The following is a 23,105-nucleotide window of genomic DNA, read 5'->3' on the forward strand; positions in this document are numbered from 1 at the left end:
ATTAATAGAAATCCATTTTAATTACCATATCATTAATACCATATCGGTCGTAAACATGTTAGAAGAATAGTATGATTACATAACTAATATAATTGTTATACTATATCAATATGGGGTTTGGTTCACGAGTTGAATCAACCAATTTGGTGTGGTCTGATTCTCGTTATCATGTTACATTGTTAGGTTAGTTCAATTTCAAAAAGAAGTTGATGTTATAAAAAACCATAAAAAAAGAATGACTTAGAGTTTAATATTTTCTCAATAAAAATAACCATAATATATTATAACATCGTTCAATTCATATATTTAATATCATGTAATGAGATCAAGGTTTGTTTATTATATCATTATTTGAGAATTCAAATGTAAAAAATAATTTATCATCCGAATGGAATATTGCAATATGGATCTTCTATCTCTTAAACTTTATGTCTATGTGTCTCAGATCAATCAGTATTTGCCAACAAATGGGCGGGAAACCTAGGGCTGGAAACGAGCCGAACTGAGTCAAACTAGAGTTCAGCTCGATAAGAATTGGTTCGACTCGAAACTCGACTCGAGTTCAATACGAGTTATTTTTTAGCTCGAGTTCAGCTAAGTTAAAATTCGCGAACTGATCGACAGTTCGAATTGGTTCATTTGGACAACTTAAATAGTTAAACGAGCTCATTTTCCAGCTCAAGTTCGACTCATTTGGTTTATGAACCAAGTTTATCGAACTAAATAATGAATCCAGTTTCGAACAAATACCGAGCTAAAGAAACCTATTTGGATTCTTGGTATGATGGTATTTTATATGTATTGATATGATGTTTTTTTTTGTTTGCCACATGTATCCTCACACTGGAGGCAATCGTGTTCGAGTCGGAAACATCCACAGGTATGTGGGACTAACTTTCCCAGCGGATATTTTTTCTATCCACAAGACTTGAATCTGAGACTTTGCTTAATGGAAATTAAACATGTATTACTTGAACCAGTACCCGTTGGTGTATTGATGCGATGTTTAGCCAAATATAAAATGGCTGGGTTTCAAAATTTGAAGCCCCCCATTTTGTTTTGCTCCATTCTAAATGGAAAGTTCTCTTTCATCTCTTCTTCACTCTCACTCCTTCACCACTCTCCATTTCAAACCCCAATCACCATTCTTACTCCAACATCAACAACCTCTCTCCCTCTCCACATCATCATTTACCAAAATACCCTTCTCCATTCACATTCACCAAAAGGGCATTCCTGTAAATCCATCAACCCCTAGAAAAATCTACATCAACGCTCCATTGCTCTCATGGGATTCAACTTCAACAACTCATGCCCAAATGAGGGCTTTGGAGTTGGAACTAAATGAGAGTCGTTTTCGAAGTGTTGTTTCCGGATTTGCAGGTTCGAATTCGATTCTAGAAGGGTTTAAGGTTCATGGGGTTTTGATTAAGAATGGTTTTTTGCCATCTAGTGTGGTTATGAATGCTTGTTTGGTTGAATTGTATTTCAAGTTTGGGGAAATTGAGCTTGCACGCCGAGTGTTTGATGAAAGTTGCCACAGAGATGTTTTTCTTTGGGGTGCTATGATTGGTGGTTTTGTTAGAAATAGGTTGCCTATGGATGCTTTGGAATATGTTAGGTTGATGGTGGAAGATGGAATGAGGTTGAATTCGGTTTTGGTGATTATTATTCTTCCTGTGATTGGGAAGGTTCGCGCACGGAGGATAGGTAAGGAGGTTCATGCTTATATTTTGAAGACAAGATTGGACTTTGGACAAGCTGCGATTCAGTTGGCGTTGGTTGATATGTATTGCAAGTGTGGGGAGATTGGTTTGGGAAGACGGGTTTTGTATAGCTCGATGGAGAGAAAAGTTGGTTCTTGGAATGCTGTGATGTCAGGTTATGCATCTATTGGGAGACTTGAGCAGGCAATCAGGTCCACGATTTGGGTGAGGAAGGGGTTCCGGCCTGGTGTTGTCGCAATTGCTACTGCTCTTCCGATTTATGCACATTCGAGGGCTCTGAAACAGGGGAAGGAGATTCATGCTTATGCTTTGAGACATTGTTTTCTGCCTCACGTGTCTATAGTTTCTTCGTTGATGGTGTTGTATTCCAAGTGTGGTGTGATTGAGTATTCTTTAAAACTATTTGACTGGGTGGAACAAAGGAATGTGATACTGTGGACAGCTATGATCGATTCATATGTAGAAAGTGGGAGAATGTATGAAGCACTTGGTATCATAAGGTCAATGCAATTGACAGAGCATAGACCAGACACGGTCACCATAGCAAGGATGTTAAGTGTTTGCGGTGAACTAAAACTTGAAAAGCTTGGGAAGGAGATTCATGGGCAAGTATTGAAAAGAGATTTCACCTCAGTTCATTATGTTTCTGCCGAACTTATCAATATGTATGGGACTTGTGGAGTTGTTGAGAAGGCGAAGTTGGTGTTTGATGCAGTTCCTGTTAAAGGTTCAATGATATGGACCGCTCTTATAAGAGCCTACGGGTACAAAAAATTGTATCGAGATGCAATTGACCTTTTAGATCAAATGGTCTCAAATGGTTGTTCTCCAAACACCTTCACTTTTCAAGCTGTTCTATCTATCTGTGATAGAGCAGGACTTGTTGAAGATGCTTTAAGGATCTTCAATTTAATTTCTAGATATAAAATTGAAGCATCTAAGGAACATTGCATTTTAATGATTCGACTTCTTACCCGTTATGGTAAACTAGATAAGGCTCTAGGATTTGTAGAAATGATTTCTTCCTTAGAGTAGAGGCCAAAGGACCTTCACCTTTTCCTTTGAAAGATTTATAGGATGTTTAAAATTCTTAAACAATGCACATTACTTACTAGCTGCTTCTATAAGCAACATTGTACTGACATGTAGATTTTAGCTTAGGGTCTGTAAGTTGTAATTTATTAGTTCATATTATCATTTTGACACACTCAATAGCAGAAATATATCAAAATCAACAAGTTGCTTGAATTTAACATGTACTTTCCTACGTCTTTTAGTTTGGAATTGCCAATATTTGTTCATACACTTGATCCAGGTGGTTTTGTACTTTAAAAGTTGTGAAAATAACTTGAGATTTATAATCCTTTTCGAAATATAGATATTTGTCCTGTGGTAAAATGTAACACTGATGTTAATAATATGGTTATATATATATATATATATATATATATGCTTCTCAAGTATTTCTTAGCTGTGTTTGGATAAGGACTTTAAGTGTGGGAATGTAATTTTTTTAAAGATTTAAGATCCTTTATTTTCTTTTTGGATACATAACACAGTCATTTTACAAAATTCAAGTGTTTTAATAGGGTATTTCATCACTAAAAATAAAAAATTCACAATTTCTTCTGATTTAGTGGGATTCATGAAATCCCTCGCTTGCCTACTTTGTGTCTTACTCTCTGATAGCTGTGCATTTCACCTCATATGACTGCTTCTTCACCTCCATAGCTCTTGCTTGGTGAGTTGTGCACTTATCTTAAATCTACTCTAGGTATTCTTATCTACTCAATCTCATTTTGATTTTTGTTGATTTTAATTGAGTTTGACTGAATTTTTATTTTGTTTATTTTTTTATTTTTTGTATTATTCTTTGTTGAATAGGTGCTGTAATCCCGGTTGAAGCTTATTTGTTGCATCTTATTGTCTCTGGTAAGCTCTCTATTCTCTTGGTCATCATTGTGTCAAGTGTCCATGACCCTGATAAGATATTTCTGGCATAATATTTGCATGTCTTATAATGGCTGTTTGGTTGTTATGATGATTCATGAATACTTATTATGCCTGTTAGTGGATTATGATTTATGAGGATCCAAAATGGCTGTTTTGCATATGCTAAGAGGGAGTTTTGTGAAGTTTTGTAGATTAAATAGATCAATTGTCGATTTTGAGTTTCTGAGATATCCTGTTTGAGTTTGAAATTTGAATATCAATTATGACTTGATGGGTCTCTCCTTTTGGAAAGCACTGAAATTTATCTTGTTAAAATCTAAAAAGTTCAAGGTTCCTTTCGTTCCCTGTTGCATAAAAGCTGTTGACTGTTCTGTCTTAAATTTGTCAATTTTGCTTTTTCTTCTATTTTCAAACCATTGCACACAAACCAATTTTAATTGCTGTCTGTGACATTTTATAAATGGAATTTTGGACAGCCTTTTGTTTAGATTTAACCAATTGAGTAATTTTGCCCTTCTTGTTCATGTGCTGTCTCTATATATTGTGAGCTGAATATAAATAGGCCGTACTCGGTGCAAATATTTTGGATTTACTTTTGAAGGAATAATATCTTGTGAATAAAAAATATTAATCATATAAAACTAGAGAGCTACTATGTTTCGAGTATGCAGGTACAGTGTGCATTACTAGATAGCTACTTGTTCCAACATTGCTGACTGATTTCTATGAGCATCACTTATATACATGCTTATCATACCAACATTGCTGACTGATCTTTGTATACTTACATTGCTGCCAATAGTTGAAATGGGCTCTTAGCACTACTAGTAGTTCACTACTTAATTCTAAGTGGTAACGATGTTTGACCCGATTTAAAAAGCAGTACAGCTCAAAATGACTTTGAAGTTGGATTGCCAATATGGCTTGCAAGTTTTACATGATTGATGCATGCAATAGGAGAAAAGAAGTTGTGTACAGGACTGTAGCATATTACTATTCAATTATTGTAACATGTGCCCTGTTTACATTACCATAGTGCAAACATTGACCTTTCACTTTATATTGTGGTGCTGTTGTAGCATACTATAGCTTGAGATTTGGGACATAAATGATTTTTTTGTTTTTGTTTTCCAAATGATAGATCATAAACAAAGATTTGTGTATATTTGTTTTAAAAATTTCTCACAATTGCTAATCAACAGCATCTTCTATTTGGCTGACACTTTGCCTTGAATTATCTGTTTTTATTAAGTGCTTTTAAAATTTCAACTTTGAAGTATTTCTCAGCACTGTATATATCTCTTATAGTTGTTTTTTTTATCTTCTGTAATGGGTTTTTGATTTTTCAAACAATTTGGATTTGATTTTCTGGGTTGTTTAGATGTGTTGCCACATTTCAGTTATGCTGCATCCCTTCTTGCATAAGCCATATGATCAAAAGCTTTTTCATGCTTAGGATTTGTTTGTATTGCTTGAACAGAGCAGTGTAGTATGATGCCCTTCTCTAGTGAACCTTAAAGATTTCATTGAGAACTTAATTAAGATATGATTGAGCATGATAAGAGTAGAGTCATAAGGTGGTCTGACAGTGAGGATGAAGGGCTTAAGGAACGGAATACAGAAGGTTGTGAGTTCGAGTCTCACCAACAATAAAAAAGGGAGTTATAAGATGGTTAGGGTGAAAGATGTGAGTGAAGGAGGTTGAGGGTTTGAGTCTTACCCACAACAAAAGTACCAGCATACTAATAATTGTCGATAAAAAAAGAAGAGTGGGAGTACAAAGGAAGATAAATTTGGGTAGGAAGAAGCCATTTACAATTGGGAAATCATGTGAGAGTGGTTCATAATGGTGATTGCTTTATAACCCATGAGTCCTATAATGGGTAGAGTTCACTAATCTCATTGGATTTGGATTAATGGTTGTGATTGTGAAACATGGTTGAAACATGTATTAGGTGCATATTTTGTGATTTTGTTACATGTTCTTGTTAGCTATTTAGTTAATTGGTGTAGGTGTTCTTTGTGCTTACTTCCTGTTGCTTTATACAAATGGCTTCATGGTAGAACGATCATGCCTTCAACCTAGACTCGAACCAGAGACCTCGCTCGTGAAGTAAATCATCACATCTACGGTCCAACCAATTGGGAGAGAAGCAATAGTGAGGGAAATGATATCTCCTAATAACAATGTATCTTTTGTTTGGTCACTATGTAACCCTCAAGGATGTTCATTTCAAAATGTTTTTTGAAGTTGCAAGTTTGTGATACAATAATTTAGTTTTTGAAAGCAATGAAAAAATGTATGATTATAGTCAATAATAATACAACAATCAAGCTTTTATTCCACTAGATGAGATCTACTATATGGAATGAACAACAATATCATAATATTCTACTAAAAGAAACATTTTTACTTGTAATTTTTGCTCTATTTTAATTCCATTGCAAAACATTTTATGAAAATCTATCTATTCCAATTGAATTTGAATTGGGGTGTTACATTTGTCTCCTTTTGAAATTTTTTATTTGTTCAACTCATATGATTCTTCCATCTTGCATATCCTTTTCAAATTCAGCTTCTACATTAGATGCCTCATTTTTGTCATTGAGGGAGAGATTTGAATACCATATTTTACCCTGTGTCTTTCATCCGCTCTATCTATTTCTATGAGTATTTTCTTGTCTTATCGCTCGTGTGGACTCTGATCTTCCTTATCGAATTGGCCTAAGGGATTAGAGTCCTAATTCTCATGAACACTAAGATTTCACTTAAGACTATATATGTGATACTAGTATGATTTTGTTATAGAAAATTTGATTATAATATCATATTTTAATCTCAATCAACCAAGCCTATGTAAAGTATGTATAACTCAATTTTTTTTTATTTTAATGTTAATTTTATATGATGTACTTGAGTGACTAAATGAAATGTCTCACACAAATATAATTATAGCTAATGTGGCAACTTGATAAATTAAAAAGAAAATATCAAACTTTCAACTAGTGACTTAATTTTTGTTTCCAATTTTTCATCCTTTATTTAACTAGTAAATTATTTTTCATCCATAAAAAATAAACATAAAGGTTAGTTTGAGTGATGTAATAATCTTAGATGTCATGTTGAATCCAAACCTTAGGTGGCATTTGTTATCTTGAGAGCATGACCCATTGTTCCTTATCTGTTGTCTCAACATAACAACCACACAAGTCAAACTAACTCTCACATTACCCACTCAAAAACAAACACAATTTACTCACTCTTTCTCTCTCATCCCAACTGTTACATCGGAAATATATGTTATGTCAATTTAAAAAATATTTATTTTATTTTTATATTTTTGTTTCATTGTTATGAGTTGGGACAAAATTTGGGACATGGATCGAGAGAATACATCTATTATCCCAAAAAGTGTGTCATTCCATGTAATAACTATAGGATTATGTAAGATGAGTGTTCAAGTTGAAGCAAAGCAATGTGCATATACCCTTTAATACAAGAATATTTACTAAGCCAAGTCAAATTGAGTAGGTAAAATGGACAATCATGGTAAGAAAATATATGCAAAAATAGGAATAAAGTTACGAGTGTAATATCTATGTATTGATGTTGTAAATTTATTTATACATAATTAATGTATTATTTACCATTAATTTTAATTACTTTTATAAAGTCAATTATGATTGAAAATGAATAATAGATAATGTGATAGCAATATAAAGTTTAATAATGTATATATCTTTTTCCTCTAAATTTATCGGCATAACTTATCTTACACTATCATTTGATTACACATCATCACATAATATTTTAAATATTTTTGTGTAGATACAAAATTGGTTGATAGTTAAAAGTTTAACACTAATAATTTAAAATCTTAACTTTCTAGCAACCAAATTTTTATCAGATTAGTTAGGGTCGGTTAAATTGATCGAACATTGTTATAATACTCTATTATAACTCATATTTATCGATAAACATTTATCTCTAAGTCTTCCTTTATCATTTTCCTTGTCTCCCCCTTCCTCTAGGAATTGAACTAGCTTTCATTTGATCTGCTCTCCTTACATAAACTTCTATCGATCTCTCCATATATGTTCAAACCACCTAAAATACGACTCTACCATCTTTTCTACGACAGGAGCTACTCCAACTTTCTTACATCTTACAACAAAATATCTGACATATTATAGAATATCTTGGTGATAGAACAAACTCATCTCTTCTTGAATTGTAATCTTGAATGAAAGGTGGAAGAGAAGGTTGAAGTAACTCTCACTATGGTCACAACAAGCACAACTTTGAAGTTCAATCAAATCCTAGCAAAAGAGAAGAAACATGAACTGCATAATAACCTTGAAGAAACACAACAAATCCATAGCCATTTCATCAAAACATGTTTGAATTTCAGTCACCATAAACTCCCTTTTCCATCACTTAAGTCCTATTCCAGCACTGAAGCAATCCAAAGCTTCCTAATAACATCTTACAACAACAACAATTGCCCACAAGAAGCAGTGAAAATCTACGCCGACATGCGTAAAGAAGACGCCGAAGTAGACAATTTCATCATACCATCTGTTCTCAAATCATGCAGCCTTATCCCTTCAACAATGCAAGGACAAGAGGTGCATGGTTTTGTGGTGAAAAGTGGATTCCAAAGTGATGCTTTTGTGTGCAATGCATTAATCATGATGTATAGTGAGGTTGGGAAATCGAAATCTGCAAGACTATTATTTGATAAGATTGATAACAAAGATGTTGTTTCTTGGAGTACAATGATTAGAAGTTATCATAGGAGTGGATTTCTTGAAGAAGCATTGAATCTTCTTAGAGATATGCATATTATGAAAGTAAAGCCTAGTGAAAGTGCAATTATAAGCACCATTCATGTCTTTGCAGAACTTGGTAACTTGAAATTGTGCAAAGCTATGCATGCTTATGTCATAAGGAATATGAACTATTATATGAAATCAGAAGCTTCTTTAAGTACTTCTTTGATAAATATGCATGTTAAATGCTCAAATTTATCTTATGCAAGAAGGGTTTTTGATGGTTTATCTGAGGCTAGTATAATTTCATGGACTGCTATGATTTCAGGCTACATTCATTTCAATGATTTATATGAAGTTACAAGACTTTTTACAAAAATGCTACAAGAGGGTATTTTTCCAAATGATGTTACAATCCTTAGTTTTGTCAAAGAATGTTGCAATGCAAAATCTCTAGAACTTGGTAAGTGTCTACATGCTTTCACCTTAAGAAATGGATTTACCATTTCACTTGTTTTAGCCACTGCTTTTATAGATATGTATGGAAAATGTGGTGATGTTATAAGTGCAAGATCTGTTTTTGACAGCACCAAGAACAAAGACTTAACAATTTGGAGTGCAATGATTTCTACTTATGCACAAAACAACACCATAGATGAAGCATTTGATGCATTTTTCCAAATGAATTGCAATGGAATAAGACCAAATGAGTTAACCATGGTTAGTCTCATTGTGTTATGTGCAAAAGTTGGATCCCTTGAAAAGGGTAAGTGGATTCATTCTTACATAAACAAAGAAGGAATCAAAGAAGATTTGGTTCTAAAAACCTCTTTAGTGGACATGTATGCAAAATGTGGAGACATAAATATGGCTTATAGAATTTTCAATGCAGCAACTATAAGAGACATTGCAATGCTAAATGCTATGATATCAGGTTTTGCAATACATGGTCATGGTTATGCAGCATTGAAACTCCTTGAAGAAACAGAATCACTAGGACTTTTCCCTAATGATATCACATTCATTGGAGCTATTCATGCTTGTAGCCATGCAGGGTTGGTGCAAGAAGGGAAAATGGTGTTCCATAAAATGGTGCATGGTTTTGGTTTGGTGCCAAAAGTTGAGCACTATGGTTGCATGGTGGATCTTCTTGGAAGAGGTGGATTACTTGATGAAGCTATGGAACTGATTCAAAACATGACTATGAAGCCAAATGATGCTGTATTAGGATCTTTTCTTGGTGCATGCAAGGTTCATAAAAATGTGAAGTTAGGAGAATGGGTTGCAAAAAAGTTTCTATCTTTGGAATCAGAAAAGTTTGGATATAATGTTCTAATGTCAAATATATATGCAGAAGCAAGTAGATGGAGTAATGTTGCTGATATAAGGAGAAGTATGAAAGATGTAGGGGCTAGTAAAGAACCTGGTGTTAGTTCCATTGAAATCAATGGTTCATTTCATGAATTTACTATGGGAGATAGGGAGCATCCAGAATCTCAAAACATTTATGAAATGATTGATGCAGTGTTTTAAATTGTGGTTGCGGTTATTGCGATTCTCGTCATTGGGAGGTAGATTGTGGCCCTTGTTGTGTGAATTATTTTGTGATTAAATAAATATTTTTTAATTTGATTCGGCCGGAATATGATCTGATGTGGTTGCACTCCGGCCTGATGTGACCGCGCCATTGTGATTCAGCGTCACACCACAATTGCGGTGTAATGTGTTTGTGATGTTCATCACAAACACAATATTGTGGCCGTATCAGATGATGCGATCCGTAATTTAAATCACTGAATTATAGAGATGCTATGAAATTACACACTTTAGAGCAATTAGACATTTCATTGGGACAGAGATCACCGTCCCAAACCAATCAAATTGCTACATTTTATAACCTTTTGTTTTTTGAATTTTTCTTTTATTCACGTTTCACAATATTTCCCAATATTATAACCTTTTGTTTACTGAGGTTATGTGAACTTTTTCCCAATATTTATTATTATAAGTTATTTTGTAAGATAATTTTTACTTACTGCTTACTACCAAGTTAAATGTCCCAAAAAAAGATTAAAAAATAAGGAAAACGGGTAGCCTGAACCGCCTGGGTAAGCCTGGCCCGAGCCAAGTTTTATTATAGTCCAATCGGTCCGAGCTAAAAAGCTCAAATTCAATAAAAAGTATAAAAAATAATACACAAGCCCTATAAATTTTTGGACTTTGGCAGACCAACCTACCTTGGCCTGCCCATTTTGACACCTCTAACCTCTGCATATGATACATGAAATGTAAAAAATAAAACAAGAAAACCAAGGACCGAAACATCAATGGTCGATTTAGTTCCTACATAAAAATTTATCATTAACCAAACGAAATTAAGTCATATCCATCTGTTCAATTTGGTTCTTGAGTTGCACCAAAAATGAAACCGAACCTTTACACCCCTAAATGGTCATATAGAGTGATGTGGATGTTACCCCAAAAAAGTTGAACTCCCCCTTCTCTCATGTCAATTCTCCACTTGTTCTTATTTTATTTCATAACAGTAATAGGTTGTTACAGTACTAACACTATTACTCAAAACAAAAATGCACCATTGACTCTATTACTCAAAACAAATATGGCATTATTAACATCTTCAAAATCTACCTGAAAAATACAATGCTGCAAGCTGCACTTAAAAATTCATATATAGGGAAAGTGGCAAACAACAATTCATTAAAATCTAATACCAAACACTTACATTTCAGACTCTTGGCAATGTGTCTGCCAACAATATTTATCATCCAACTACACTAAAAGCTTAGCTGTTGCATTTCGAACCTTATCGCCGTCACGGTTAAGCTCGCATCAGTTTACATGTTTTCAGCTGAATTTGCCAAAAATGTTAGAAGATTGAATGCTGGATTGACTGGAGTGAAGATTATAATGAGGAGCATTGTGTCATGTACAAAAAGACATTTTTAGCTAGAGCTAGGTTCTTGAAATCTATGATGAAAGTAGTTTGTATGAGGGTAAATCTTCAAGGCGTGTTATGTCTTCAACAAGAAGCTCTTTCTCCAGCTGACTTCGTGTAGATTTCATCACTGTCTGTTGAATTATGAAGTAAAAGATATAAAAGCAAAGATTGCCAATCCCAATATAAACCAAGAAGTAAAGCTCAATTACCAAGTAAAGAGATCAGGATCATCTCCAAGACTATCTTTTTTTTTTTGGGGTATAACCAAGGGTATCCCCGATCCTATGGGTAAGGAATTAATCCATTTTGGGGTGTGTGACTGTCCCTTCCAATAGATGTCACTCTCAGGAATCGAACTTTCGACTTTTGGCCTATGCGGTACTTGGGGATCTAGTGGGCCTTACACCACTAGACAAACACCTCGTTGGTTTTTAAATTAAACAATATAAGATTATTTCTCCCTAATCATTTTTATGTAAAAACATGAATCATGACAGTTTCCATATCCTCTTTGCTTAACAATTTTCAAACGTCTTTAGTCCTCAATTGCAAGATATCTTTTCCTCCATATCAAGAGTGGCATAGGTTTTTATAATTGTCTATTCTTGCATGCGTTCTCCTCTTACTCTCCCTTCTGAACAAATTTCTAGACTTGAATTAAATTTTCTTGTGCCATAGAGCTCTGAGGTTAAAGAATACATACATTAAAATCCATGTATGAAGCACGCATAGAAAGCCATTGACGATCCATCAGCACGAAAGTTATGCAATATAGAAGATCGAAAGCTGATTCGTTTTCTGCCAGATATGAATGCAATAGTTACTTAATAGCAATCCAAGATAAATGAAGACAACAACTTGAAATTAAAAGCTATAATCTTGTAAATACAAGTTTTCATTACGGCTAAGTTCCAACCCTTCCTAATCGACCTTAAATATTCAAGAAAATAAAAATAAACAGATTAAATGGCAACTGGAAGGGGACAACTCAGGATACCTTCTAGAAATTTCAGGAACGTTGCTCCTACCAGTGTGCGTGGCTTGACTGTAAATATAAAGCATGTTGTTAACAGATAAAATCCACAATATGGCACCATCCACAATCTGGAAGATGATGGTTGATGGTAATCGGTAACCATTGTTATTGATTTATGCAAAAGTAAATGGTAAACAATATCAGAATGTCAGAATATAAATTGAAAGAGCACCTAATAGTTAAGGTAGATTCAGCTTGGTGGTACTCTACGAAATTGACATAACACAATTCAGAAATAAAAGTGATGCATATAGGCAGCAAACCAGTTCTTCGTTTTGTACATGATAAATAGCAAGAACTGAAAAAATTATAATAATACAAGAAGCAATGAACCTGTTTCAAGATCAAGCATCTGAATCAGCATGAATGTGATATTAACACCAGCAACAGCAAATGGGTATTCCCACGCGGATCGATCTCCTTCCCGCTTCCATAAAAGATCCTGGAAGGATTTCTACAAGATGAAAAGTTGAGTTTTATGATTAAGAGACATGTATATCAAAGAGGGATAAGAGGGAGAAGTGTAACTGAATCGATTAGAACTTTCTTATTATGACTACTTGATTTAGGGAAACTCTACAGAAAAGTAACAGTTATTACTCAAGCCAGAGACTTTTCTAATATTCCCCCTTGAATCCTACGGTGGGTTGCTCAAGGAAACAAAATTGAAGACAAAAGTGGAGGCGGGTGTCATAGAACTAGGATGAGAGGGGAATAAGGGCCAAAAAGTGGAGGCATGAGGAAAACTATACTCATTGAACACAACATCCATGGCAATGATAATTTTCCCTTGTTTGGTTAAACACTTGTATCCTTTATGAGACACTGAATAGCCTAAGAAAGTACATTCAGAGGATCTAAAGTCCATTTTGTGTTTGTTAAAGGGTCTAAGATGAGGAAAAACGGAACAAAAAAAGACCCTTGAGAATGACCAAATAGGAGAGTGTGAGGAGATTTATTAGCTACAGCTGGGGAGGAAAGTCCATTGATTAAAAGAACAGCAGTGAGAAAAGTATGATCCTATAATGTCATAATCAAACAAGCACAAGCAAGTAAAGCCAGACCGACTTCAACTATATGCCTATGCTTTCTTTCAACAGTGTCATTTTGGTGATGAGTATGAGGGCAAGCAATCGTATGATTAATACTCAAAGACTGTAAACAGGACGTGAATGGCCTGAACTCCCCACCCCAATAACTTCAAACGGATTTGATTGATTTATGGAACTTAGTTCTAACCATGGTAACAAAGGTTTTCAAAATAGTGATAACGTCTGTTTTTTATTATAACAACAATACCCAAGTGTATCTAGTGGCTGCATCCACAATGGATAGGTAATATCTGAGCCTGTAATGGAGTAGATATGAACTGGGCCTCATAAGTCTAAATATAGAAGATAAAAGGATTAGGATACACAAATAGAAAACCAGCAGCATGTAATCCATGTGCTTTTACCTACACAACATGCAGAACAAAAATTTAAATCACTAATACTAGCATGAGATAATTTACAATGATTTAGTACATTAGTTCCAACTTTCTCATGACCATGTCCAAGACGACAATGGCATACAAAGATTGAAGAACATGTACTAGATGAACTATTTACAAACTTATTGAAAATGTAAACTGGGAACAGTGCTAGGATTAGAAACATATGAAGCTGGAAAACAACTTAGAAGTGTGAGTAGACAGAAGATCATGAAAAGCATTGAGTCCCTCTTGAGTAAGAGTGCCTCATAGCAAAACCTGTTCAGAATCCTGAGATTTCATGAAACGAGTTAGGATGAAACTCAAAGTAAAAAGAACTGTCTCTAGCAAACTGAGAAATACTAAGTTTTTAGCGATAGATGGCACTAAGAGTAGATTCTTAAGAGATAAGAAAATGTGAGGATTGAAAGGTGCATGAAATTCAGAATTGCCACAAGCAGTAAGAAATCCCAGAGCCATTACCCATGTATATATCTGCTCATAAGTGAATTTTTCAGTAGGTTCGTGCACAAGAGTGGGGTCTGAGTAAGATGATTAGTGGCTCCTTGATCAGGATACCAACTGGTGCATGAGACTTAGGGTCTATTTGCGAGTTGAATTTTGGAAGGGGAGGAAAGGGAAGGCTTGAGAGCCATGAAATACACTAGTGAAATGACTTTGAAGCCTTCTATTTCCCTTCCTTCCCCTCCAAAACTCAACTCACAAACGGACCCTTAGTTTCTACATCAGAAGTGAATTTTTCAGAGCTATTACTCATGTATATCTGCTCAGAAGTGGACTTTTCAGTACATCCGTGCACAAGAGCAGGTTATGAGGTGAGATGATTAGTGGCTCCTGAATAAGGATACAACACTGGTGTGAGACTTAATTTCTGCATCACCAGAAGTAGCTATCACGGCATAGGGGTAAGTGGGTGGAGCTTGTCAAAAAGGCCTAGCGCTTCGAGCCTGTCCAGAAAATTGAGCTTGACTGTGTGAGTATCTGGTCCAGTCAAGCAAGATGGTGCTGAATACCTTGGAAATTAAGAATGTGGAAGAGAAAAGTGAGTGAAATGTTGTGGTGCATGAGGATAAGCAGTGGGTGCATAATGGCCATTGGGTACACCAAAACCAGGAGGCGCGCCCTATGATCCATAGGAACTGGTACAATTTACACCAAAACCAGGGGAGCATAGTAGCAAAAGGGCAATTCATGACCATAATGATTGCAATGACCACAGTAATAACCACCTCTCCTTGGCACAAAGCGACCACCAAGAGTGCGACCATGACCACCAATATAATCGCTGCAAAGTTCACCATGATAACCTGTGCTGCAATGAAAGAGAGAAGACGAGCCTTCAGCACGTATATGCGAATACGAAGATGGTGAAGTAGAACTCATCAAAATGAATCGCATCATTGACGTGACAGACACCAGAGAATTCAACGATGATTTCGCTGCCAGATTAACAGATAGTGCATCTGAAATTGATTTTTTCCAATTGCGCTCAAGTCGATATTCAAAGGTAAATATAGGATTGAAGAGTGTTAACAGAAGGAAGATCATCTTGACTTTCCACAGTAGTGATAACTGGCCGAAAGTCTTCAAAGAGGCCATCCAAAATGAAATCAACATGTTCAGCATGTGTAATCAGAGAACCGATGGAGATAAGAGAGTCAACAATAACCATGATGCACATGAAATACTCAGAAATGGTGCTAGCCCCTTCACAACTGATTGGAGTTGCGAATGAAGTTGGCAACTGCGAGCTTTTGTCCAAGCATGACAGTGTTCACGCCATAAATGTTTGCAGCCAACAACTCTTAAGTTGCAATACCTCAGAGTGTTAACTGAGAAAGCCAAGAGGGGATTCACACGATTTTGGAACGATCCTTTTCATTAAGAAATCATTTCAGAATCTCGGGAAGGTAGACAAATCGACCAGCACAATTTGATTTCAGAGCCACTTCAGTAGACTGTTGCCAAACTAATAATAAGTTATTCTCGGTTAACTTCGTCGTCAGAAGCGGCAAATTGAAAGGTGGAGGAGAGGAGCTGATTGGAACAGCCGTAATAGACAAAGGGAAACTAGAATTGCTGGCAGTTTCTACCATGTAAGAGACAGAAACTGGAGTAGAGAGAGAGGAGAGAGAAGTGTAATTTGACAGAGCGTCCATTGGGAAAAACAAGATCAATTAATTTAAATGTCAATTTCATTTATAAATTATAATGCAATCTACCTTGCTAAACCCTATTTATTCAAAGAAAAAAGCAAAAAGATAGCCTACCACGTAGGAAGTTCAAACACAATAAAATCTTCAGCTCTGCGTGGACATTTTGCTGTTATTGGCAATACTTTTTTTTCCAACATTACCATTTGCAATTTATCTGAAATGATGATCCCTCATTTTCAATTAAACAGAGCATGAAATGAAGAAGAACTGCTCATTCTTCAAACAAATCAATACCCAACAACAACACTATCTCAATCTAAGAAGTCACTTTTAACATTAGAAGCCAAATGACACCTTTTGGAAGAAATGCTAATATAATTGCCTTGTTCACTCCAGCCATTCGGATGAGTTATTCACAATAAATCGGTTTTCGTTCTAAATTTCGATATTGGTCTACCTAAGTAAGATATTTATTACAATATGAGATAAGATTAAGCAAACAAATAAACAAATCATACCGGGAAATTCCTAGAGAAGTACAGAAAATTCTCCAGTGATATAAAACCACCACCCCTACCAAATATATGCAACTATTAGTCAATAACAACAAGTAGTTAGAGTAAAGACAAGAAAATAAAACAACTAGGACAATATCTACCTAAAATCTGTTGATGGATCCTTCCCTTGCCATCCCATTTCCTTCCACTGCTCGGATATCAAGCCACGGAGTTCTTCTTCAGGAAATGCAGCATTCCATAAAGCCCTAAGGGCATCCTAATATAATTCGGAAATAACATATAAATTACAGTCTTAAGCTTACGGCGTTGAATATTTCACTTATAGAATAACCCATGGGTGGTACAAAGAACTAATTACATGATAATAATCATTGCCACATAAACACAATATTTATAAAAACTTGAAAACATTAATAAAAAGGATACCTGGTGCTCAGTTATAGAACTATCATACGGAACATCTATACGTCTCTGTAACCTCTCCAAGCATTCCTCCTGGGAAAATGAAATTCAATAACATGTGAGTTTTCCGTAATATTATTATAAACACAATATTGAACAGAAAAATTTAAGTACAAAGTGCTCCAGAATTTCATGTGATATAGAGGGAGATCAAGTATCTTGGAACCACTAAACACAAAATTGATTAGCCTTTGCTAGTGAAGATTCCCTCCAAAAACACTAGATTTTCTGTGTTACCCAAACCAAACAGAAGACATCGAGGATAAGCAAGAAAAAACAAACATCCGGAAATGCAATTAAACAGTACATTTGATATTTGACAAGAAAATACACCTTTCAATATGAACCTAAATTGCAAATGCCTATTACATGGTGAAGAATAAAACTTGATTTCCTTTTTCTTCATGCAGAAAGATGCCAAGAGCATAATCAACAGAACTACATAAACATTAAGTGTTGCTTGAGTAATTACAAAAATATTACCTGGGCTAAAGTTAAATCGAAAAAAGTAGATGCATCACTATCTCTTTTCTGTACACAGACACAAGAAAGACCTTTTCCGAGCCACGCTGCTGATCCTGCCACAACCTCAGCTGTAATACAGAAAAATTTCCCGTCAACGAAGATTCTTCCAACTTCTATAGGCTACAAATTTCATCCAAATCTTTCAATTACTATTGTTTTTGTTCAGCTCCGTCGGCTCATATCATAGAATCGGAATCATGAAGCTTAATCAAGCAACAAAGCTTAATCATGAAGCTTAATCCTTCAATTTGCAATGGACATTATGCATATAATACTTTAATTGAATAAAAGCAACATTTGACAACATATGAGTTCATTCATGAAGATATTATATCCATGGATGAGGATAACAACAACCTCGTCATCAATTAAGCATCCCAAACAGCTTTAATAATGCTCAATCGAACACTACAACCTAATGTGAGTCACCATCAATGTAACACAAGCAAATGATCATTAAATATGTAAAAAAAATAGAACACCAGTCATATCATACATAGTAAGTTGAGATCCCGAGATATTCGACAGTATTTTAAATTGCAGTCACAATAGCAGGACTCAACTCTAACTGACTAATTGGAGTGACTGCAACCGCAATTTAATACAATTATCCGGGACGGATAGGCCTTAGTTGGTGAGTTAAAAAAGACCACTAGTCATATCATATATAGTAAGTTGAGATCCCGAGATATTCGAAAGTGTTTTAAATTGCAGTCACAATAGCAGGACTCAACTCTAACTGACTAATTGGAGTGACTACAACCGCAATTTAATACAATTATCCGGGACGGATAGGCCTTAGTTGGTGAGTTAAAATAGAACACTAGTCATATCATATATAGTAAGATGAGATCCCGAGATATTCGACAGTGTTTTAAATTGCAGTCACAACTCTAACTGACTAATTGAAGTGACTTCAACTACAACCACAACCGCAATTTAATACGATTATCCGAGGCGGATAGGCCTTAGTTGGTGAGTTAAGAAAGAAATAGAGTTGAAAAAAAGAAGTTACCGGAATTAGAATGGCAAGGTTCTCCGTGTGGAATCTTTCTAACAGCGACAAAAGAGGCGGCGCCACCAACACTACTACCAACACTTCTATCTTCCATATTTATGAACAATCAAATCAAATGAAATGAAATGAAAAGAGAGAGAGATAAGTGTATTATTATGGGAAACGGTTACAGATATGAAAAAAAGGGAAAGATGTGTGAGAGAGAGAGAATCTATGACTTAATCTTCTCCTTTCTCTTTTTCTTCACCTCTTTATCAACACCACTTTTTTCATTATTATTTATCTTATCACAAAAATATGTATGTATTCATCGTTCATACTTAACTATATATGTGTGATATATTATCAATAGATATTGTTTCAAGTGATATATGATTGATTTCTTTTAAGCAATGTTTCAAATTCGAGCACGGTGGATGGAAAAAATACTCATTAGAAGAGTTAGTACTACGTATTGGGAAATATTACCATCTCAATTCACATAACATATCACACATATTTTTTAGTACGAGGATATGTATGGGAAACTAAAAAAATATGTGTGACATGTTACGTGAATTGAATTGAATTAAATTATATATACCATTTTTATCTTAATCAAATATCTAATTATTATATATAACACAACCAAAAAGTTAGGTTGATGAGGATTATTATGTAAACGTTATAAATATTTGATTAGTCATATTCTAGTACACTACTATTAAATTAGAATAGTAAAATTTAACTCAATTTCAAAAATTAGCTTATAATGTGAGACTCTAATATTATATTAAAATGACTAAATCTAATTCAACCAAAAAATTGGTTTATAAGGTATAAGCATTCATGGTCATATTTGAATTTATGAAAATATTTTATGATATATGAGAGTGATAAAGAGTTTACCTTATGTAGAAAATACATGTGGCTAAATAAATGTGTAGAATCATATTGATATATATTGTGTCAAACTAGGGTCAACATTGAAAACAAGGGTTATCCATTCACATGGGATGTTGTCATTTCACCCTAGAGAGATATGGAGTTCAATGAATCTGACATAGATTTTGAAAAGATCTTTAGCTGCATGAAAGTTATATTTATTTACGAGAAAAAGATATATACACTAATATTGTAAGAAATTTGTATATAATTAATGTATCATTTACTATTTATTTTTAATCATTATTGACTTTTAAATAAAAGTAATATATATGGATGGTAGATAATGCACTGACTGTGTATAAATTTTTACACTGTTGGTGCATAGATTTTATTGTGATTTGTGAGATTATTATTTAAAGTACAAAATTTCAATATTTAAAGTATGATTGAAATAAGTTGGTTCAAGTGTTACATGTTTGATTCCTCTTAAGTAAAGTTTCGAATTCGAGTTTTGTAGATAGAAAAAATATTCACCAAAAGAGTTAGCCTTATATATTTATGAATGTTTTCAATTCTAATAGGATTGCCACAAGTAAGAGGATACACGTAGGAAACCAAAAAAATGTTAATATAATTACATTAATTGAATACAATGATTTTTAATCATTTATCACAATTAATGGTTTAAATATATGTACTTTAAACAAATATCCACCGGACCCACATCCCATATTTTTTTTTGGAAAAGATTTATCTGTAGAGACAAGTTAGGATTTTTTGTATGTATAATAATATTATATCATTCTATATCTAAGTGGTAATAATGTCACTACATTTTAATTTTTTTTGTATTTTGATGTACTCTCCTCTCTAACATGGGATGATACTCGCTAATATTTGTAAGATTGTAGTATCTATGTATTGTCATAATAAAGATTTATACATAATTATTATATTATGATTATTATCTACTATTTATTTAAATTATTTTTTTGGAAGAGTTGATGATAATTAAAAATAAATAGTGGACGATACAACAACAGTATATAAAATTCATATATTGTCGGGGGAGAGATTCACTTATTCAAATATAAGTTTTTTAAACTTACTACCCATCATAATTATTAGTTCTAAGGAAATCCAATAGTTTAAACTAATGAATAGATCTAAATCATTAGATATTCATATAATTGATAGTCGGGATGATGAGTTTTATTACGGGTCGGTCTCGGAGTTCGAGCTATATTACATTATTTATGCAAATGGAGAGAAGTATTTAATTCAGGTTGGTTCTGATTTGTCGTCCACAGCAAAAATAATGCAATTCAATGCATCAAAGACCCATATCGGATCCTCTCAGCAATATCATGTTTTTCACCAATGGGTCCTAGTTTTAATAAATGTGTGACAAGTCCAATGGTATTAAGGAAATAGATTCATATCCGACATTAGACTCTCCAGTATTGAGAATGTGAGAGAGGTTACTTTTTTAAAAATATTTAATATAAAAAAACAAAAAATCTGGACCATTGAAACATTATTTATGTCATGTGTTACAATCTCATGTATGTACTGCCCTCTTCATTAAGTGAGACTCGATCTTAAGTGTTTAATAAATCTCTCTAAATTTATAAGTTTGATCTCATGACATGAGGCAAAGAATCCATGCCCTAGACTATGGGTGTCAAATAGATATATTTGGATTTGGATCCTAATAAATAGATGAAAAATCATTTATCAATCTATATCAATTCATTTAAATCATATTTTAAGGTATTCAGTTTATCCATATTCAAACTTAATGATTGAAATCTAATCCATTCATGTTTCCATTTTCATAGATTTGGATGGATGAATATCCAATTTATTTGATTTTGTTATTGGAACTAAAAAAACAATGTTGTGAAACACGAGTCGGACGTCAAACCGGAAGAGGTCTCGTATTAGGTTTAACCGGTTAAACCACTTGGTCTGATCGGGTTATTTTATACATAATTAATAATTTTTATCTATAGATATATAATTATATATAAATGTAAAATTTTATATAATTAATAATAATGTATAATTACATTGAAGTAACGTCTCTTTATCTTTTTTTGGACTGAAGTGAAACAAAAGATTAGAGTAATGTTCCATTTTTTAATTTTTAAGTGAACTGTGTGGTTTACTTCCCGAGTTAATCCGATTTAACTGGGTTTAACACGATCGGACCAGAATTTCTCCGGTTCAAAACTGTCCAACCCTCACTCGGTTAAGACGGTAAATCATAATTGTTTTCAAGTCCGGTCAGCGGTTAAACCGGTTGGATTGTCCAATATAGTCTGATTCTTAAAATACTGCTAAAAACACAATTGAAGAAAATTATTATTTTAAAAACTATTATCTATACTATATATATATACTATATATATATATATATATATACTATATATAAAGCCAAAACATCTTATAACTACCTAATATGGTGTAATTTCTTATTGCCTATTTTACCCTTCTAATTAACTATTATTACAATGGTTTTATACATAATAAAAAATATTAATAGGAGTTAGAGAAAGTTACATACCTAAAAATATCATATTATCAAAGAATTACAATTTATTTTCATATTTCTTTTATCACAAAAAATATAATACGATTCTTTTAAATATTTAATATTAGGAAATAAGAATGCGGGTCGGCAGGCACGAAGTGCCTGTCGACACGCTAGTCTCAATAAAACATGTTTTTAAAACCACATTTAAATATGTTATGTACTTAAGAATAAACTTTTAATTTCACTAAATTCACATGTCATGTAATTGATCTCAATTTGATAAAATATTCAAAATGAGAGTGAGAATTATGTATGAATTTCGACGAGTTTAATTTTCTTGAATATTAAATGAAATTGGAAAGTAAAGTATATTATTTTTAATGTTTGTTTTTTGGATGTATTAAATATCTATACAAATAGATATATACATGGATATTCATTGAATATAATGAATGAATTTAAGATTATGGATTACGGATAATTTTGTCAAACATTTAGTTACAACTAATTCAACACTAACCCTATTTATTGGGTTTATATACTTCTAGGCACTTGTCTCTTAAATCAAATAATGATTTTGGAATGTGCTTAAGAAATTTTGGCCCTCTTTGTTTGAATGTTGCACCAGCTTTATATGTCCCATGATTGTAGGTAATGATCATCAAATAAGTGTTGTAAATACAATGAACCTTAACAAACACATCCTTATTAAGCAACAAATGAGTTACCAATAATGTGTTTGTCTAGTGGTATAATTAGATCCAAGGTAGACTAAAAATATTAAGATTTTGATTCATAAAAGCGACATTTGTTGAAAAGAATAATCATACACCAAAAAAAATTAATTTCTTACCATAAAATGAGGATATCTTGATTATGAATTCTCGGAAAAATGACACTTTGTTGTACCCGATGATGTAACAAGTTTTGATCAACTAAATGCTCTAGGAAGTGTAATATATCCTTCTCCATAAAATCATCTAAACCATGCTGAAATTGGTATAGTAGTCCATATCGTCTACCTTATTGTTTTGGAAATGATTTAAATATCTGTTGGGCTATTCATCTCATAATCAATTA

At 33.6% G+C, this 23,105-nt stretch overlaps 3 protein-coding genes across 3 annotated transcripts; 2 read left to right on the forward strand and 1 right to left on the reverse strand.

Moving 5' to 3' along the window:
- Positions 1,059–3,830, forward strand: LOC109361554 (pentatricopeptide repeat-containing protein At1g71460, chloroplastic-like). The gene is made up of 2 exons (XM_019607044.1): positions 1,059–3,468; positions 3,612–3,830. The coding sequence occupies exon 1, from the start codon at positions 1,074–1,076 to the stop codon at positions 2,760–2,762; it is 1,689 nt and encodes a 562-aa protein (XP_019462589.1). The 5' UTR covers positions 1,059–1,073; the 3' UTR covers positions 2,763–3,468; positions 3,612–3,830.
- Positions 7,839–10,303, forward strand: LOC109361503 (pentatricopeptide repeat-containing protein At3g22690-like). The gene is made up of 2 exons (XM_019606972.1): positions 7,839–9,977; positions 10,260–10,303. Exons 1-2 carry the CDS (start codon positions 7,962–7,964, stop codon positions 10,266–10,268), a joined length of 2,025 nt encoding a protein of 674 aa, XP_019462517.1. The 5' UTR covers positions 7,839–7,961; the 3' UTR covers positions 10,269–10,303.
- Positions 11,083–18,860, reverse strand: LOC109363009 (ELMO domain-containing protein B-like). Its single transcript, XM_019609159.1, has 9 exons — positions 18,617–18,860; positions 17,560–17,669; positions 17,041–17,109; positions 16,755–16,870; positions 16,615–16,669; positions 12,782–12,902; positions 12,410–12,457; positions 12,116–12,210; positions 11,083–11,543 (listed from the first exon to the last, which is right to left on the reverse strand). Exons 1-9 carry the CDS (start codon positions 18,711–18,713, stop codon positions 11,442–11,444), a joined length of 813 nt encoding a protein of 270 aa, XP_019464704.1. The 5' UTR covers positions 18,714–18,860; the 3' UTR covers positions 11,083–11,441.

The sequence above is a fragment of the Lupinus angustifolius genome, chromosome LG12, assembly GCF_001865875.1.
Source record: "Lupinus angustifolius cultivar Tanjil chromosome LG12, LupAngTanjil_v1.0, whole genome shotgun sequence".
In the NCBI taxonomy this organism is placed as follows: Eukaryota; Viridiplantae; Streptophyta; class Magnoliopsida; order Fabales; family Fabaceae; genus Lupinus; species Lupinus angustifolius.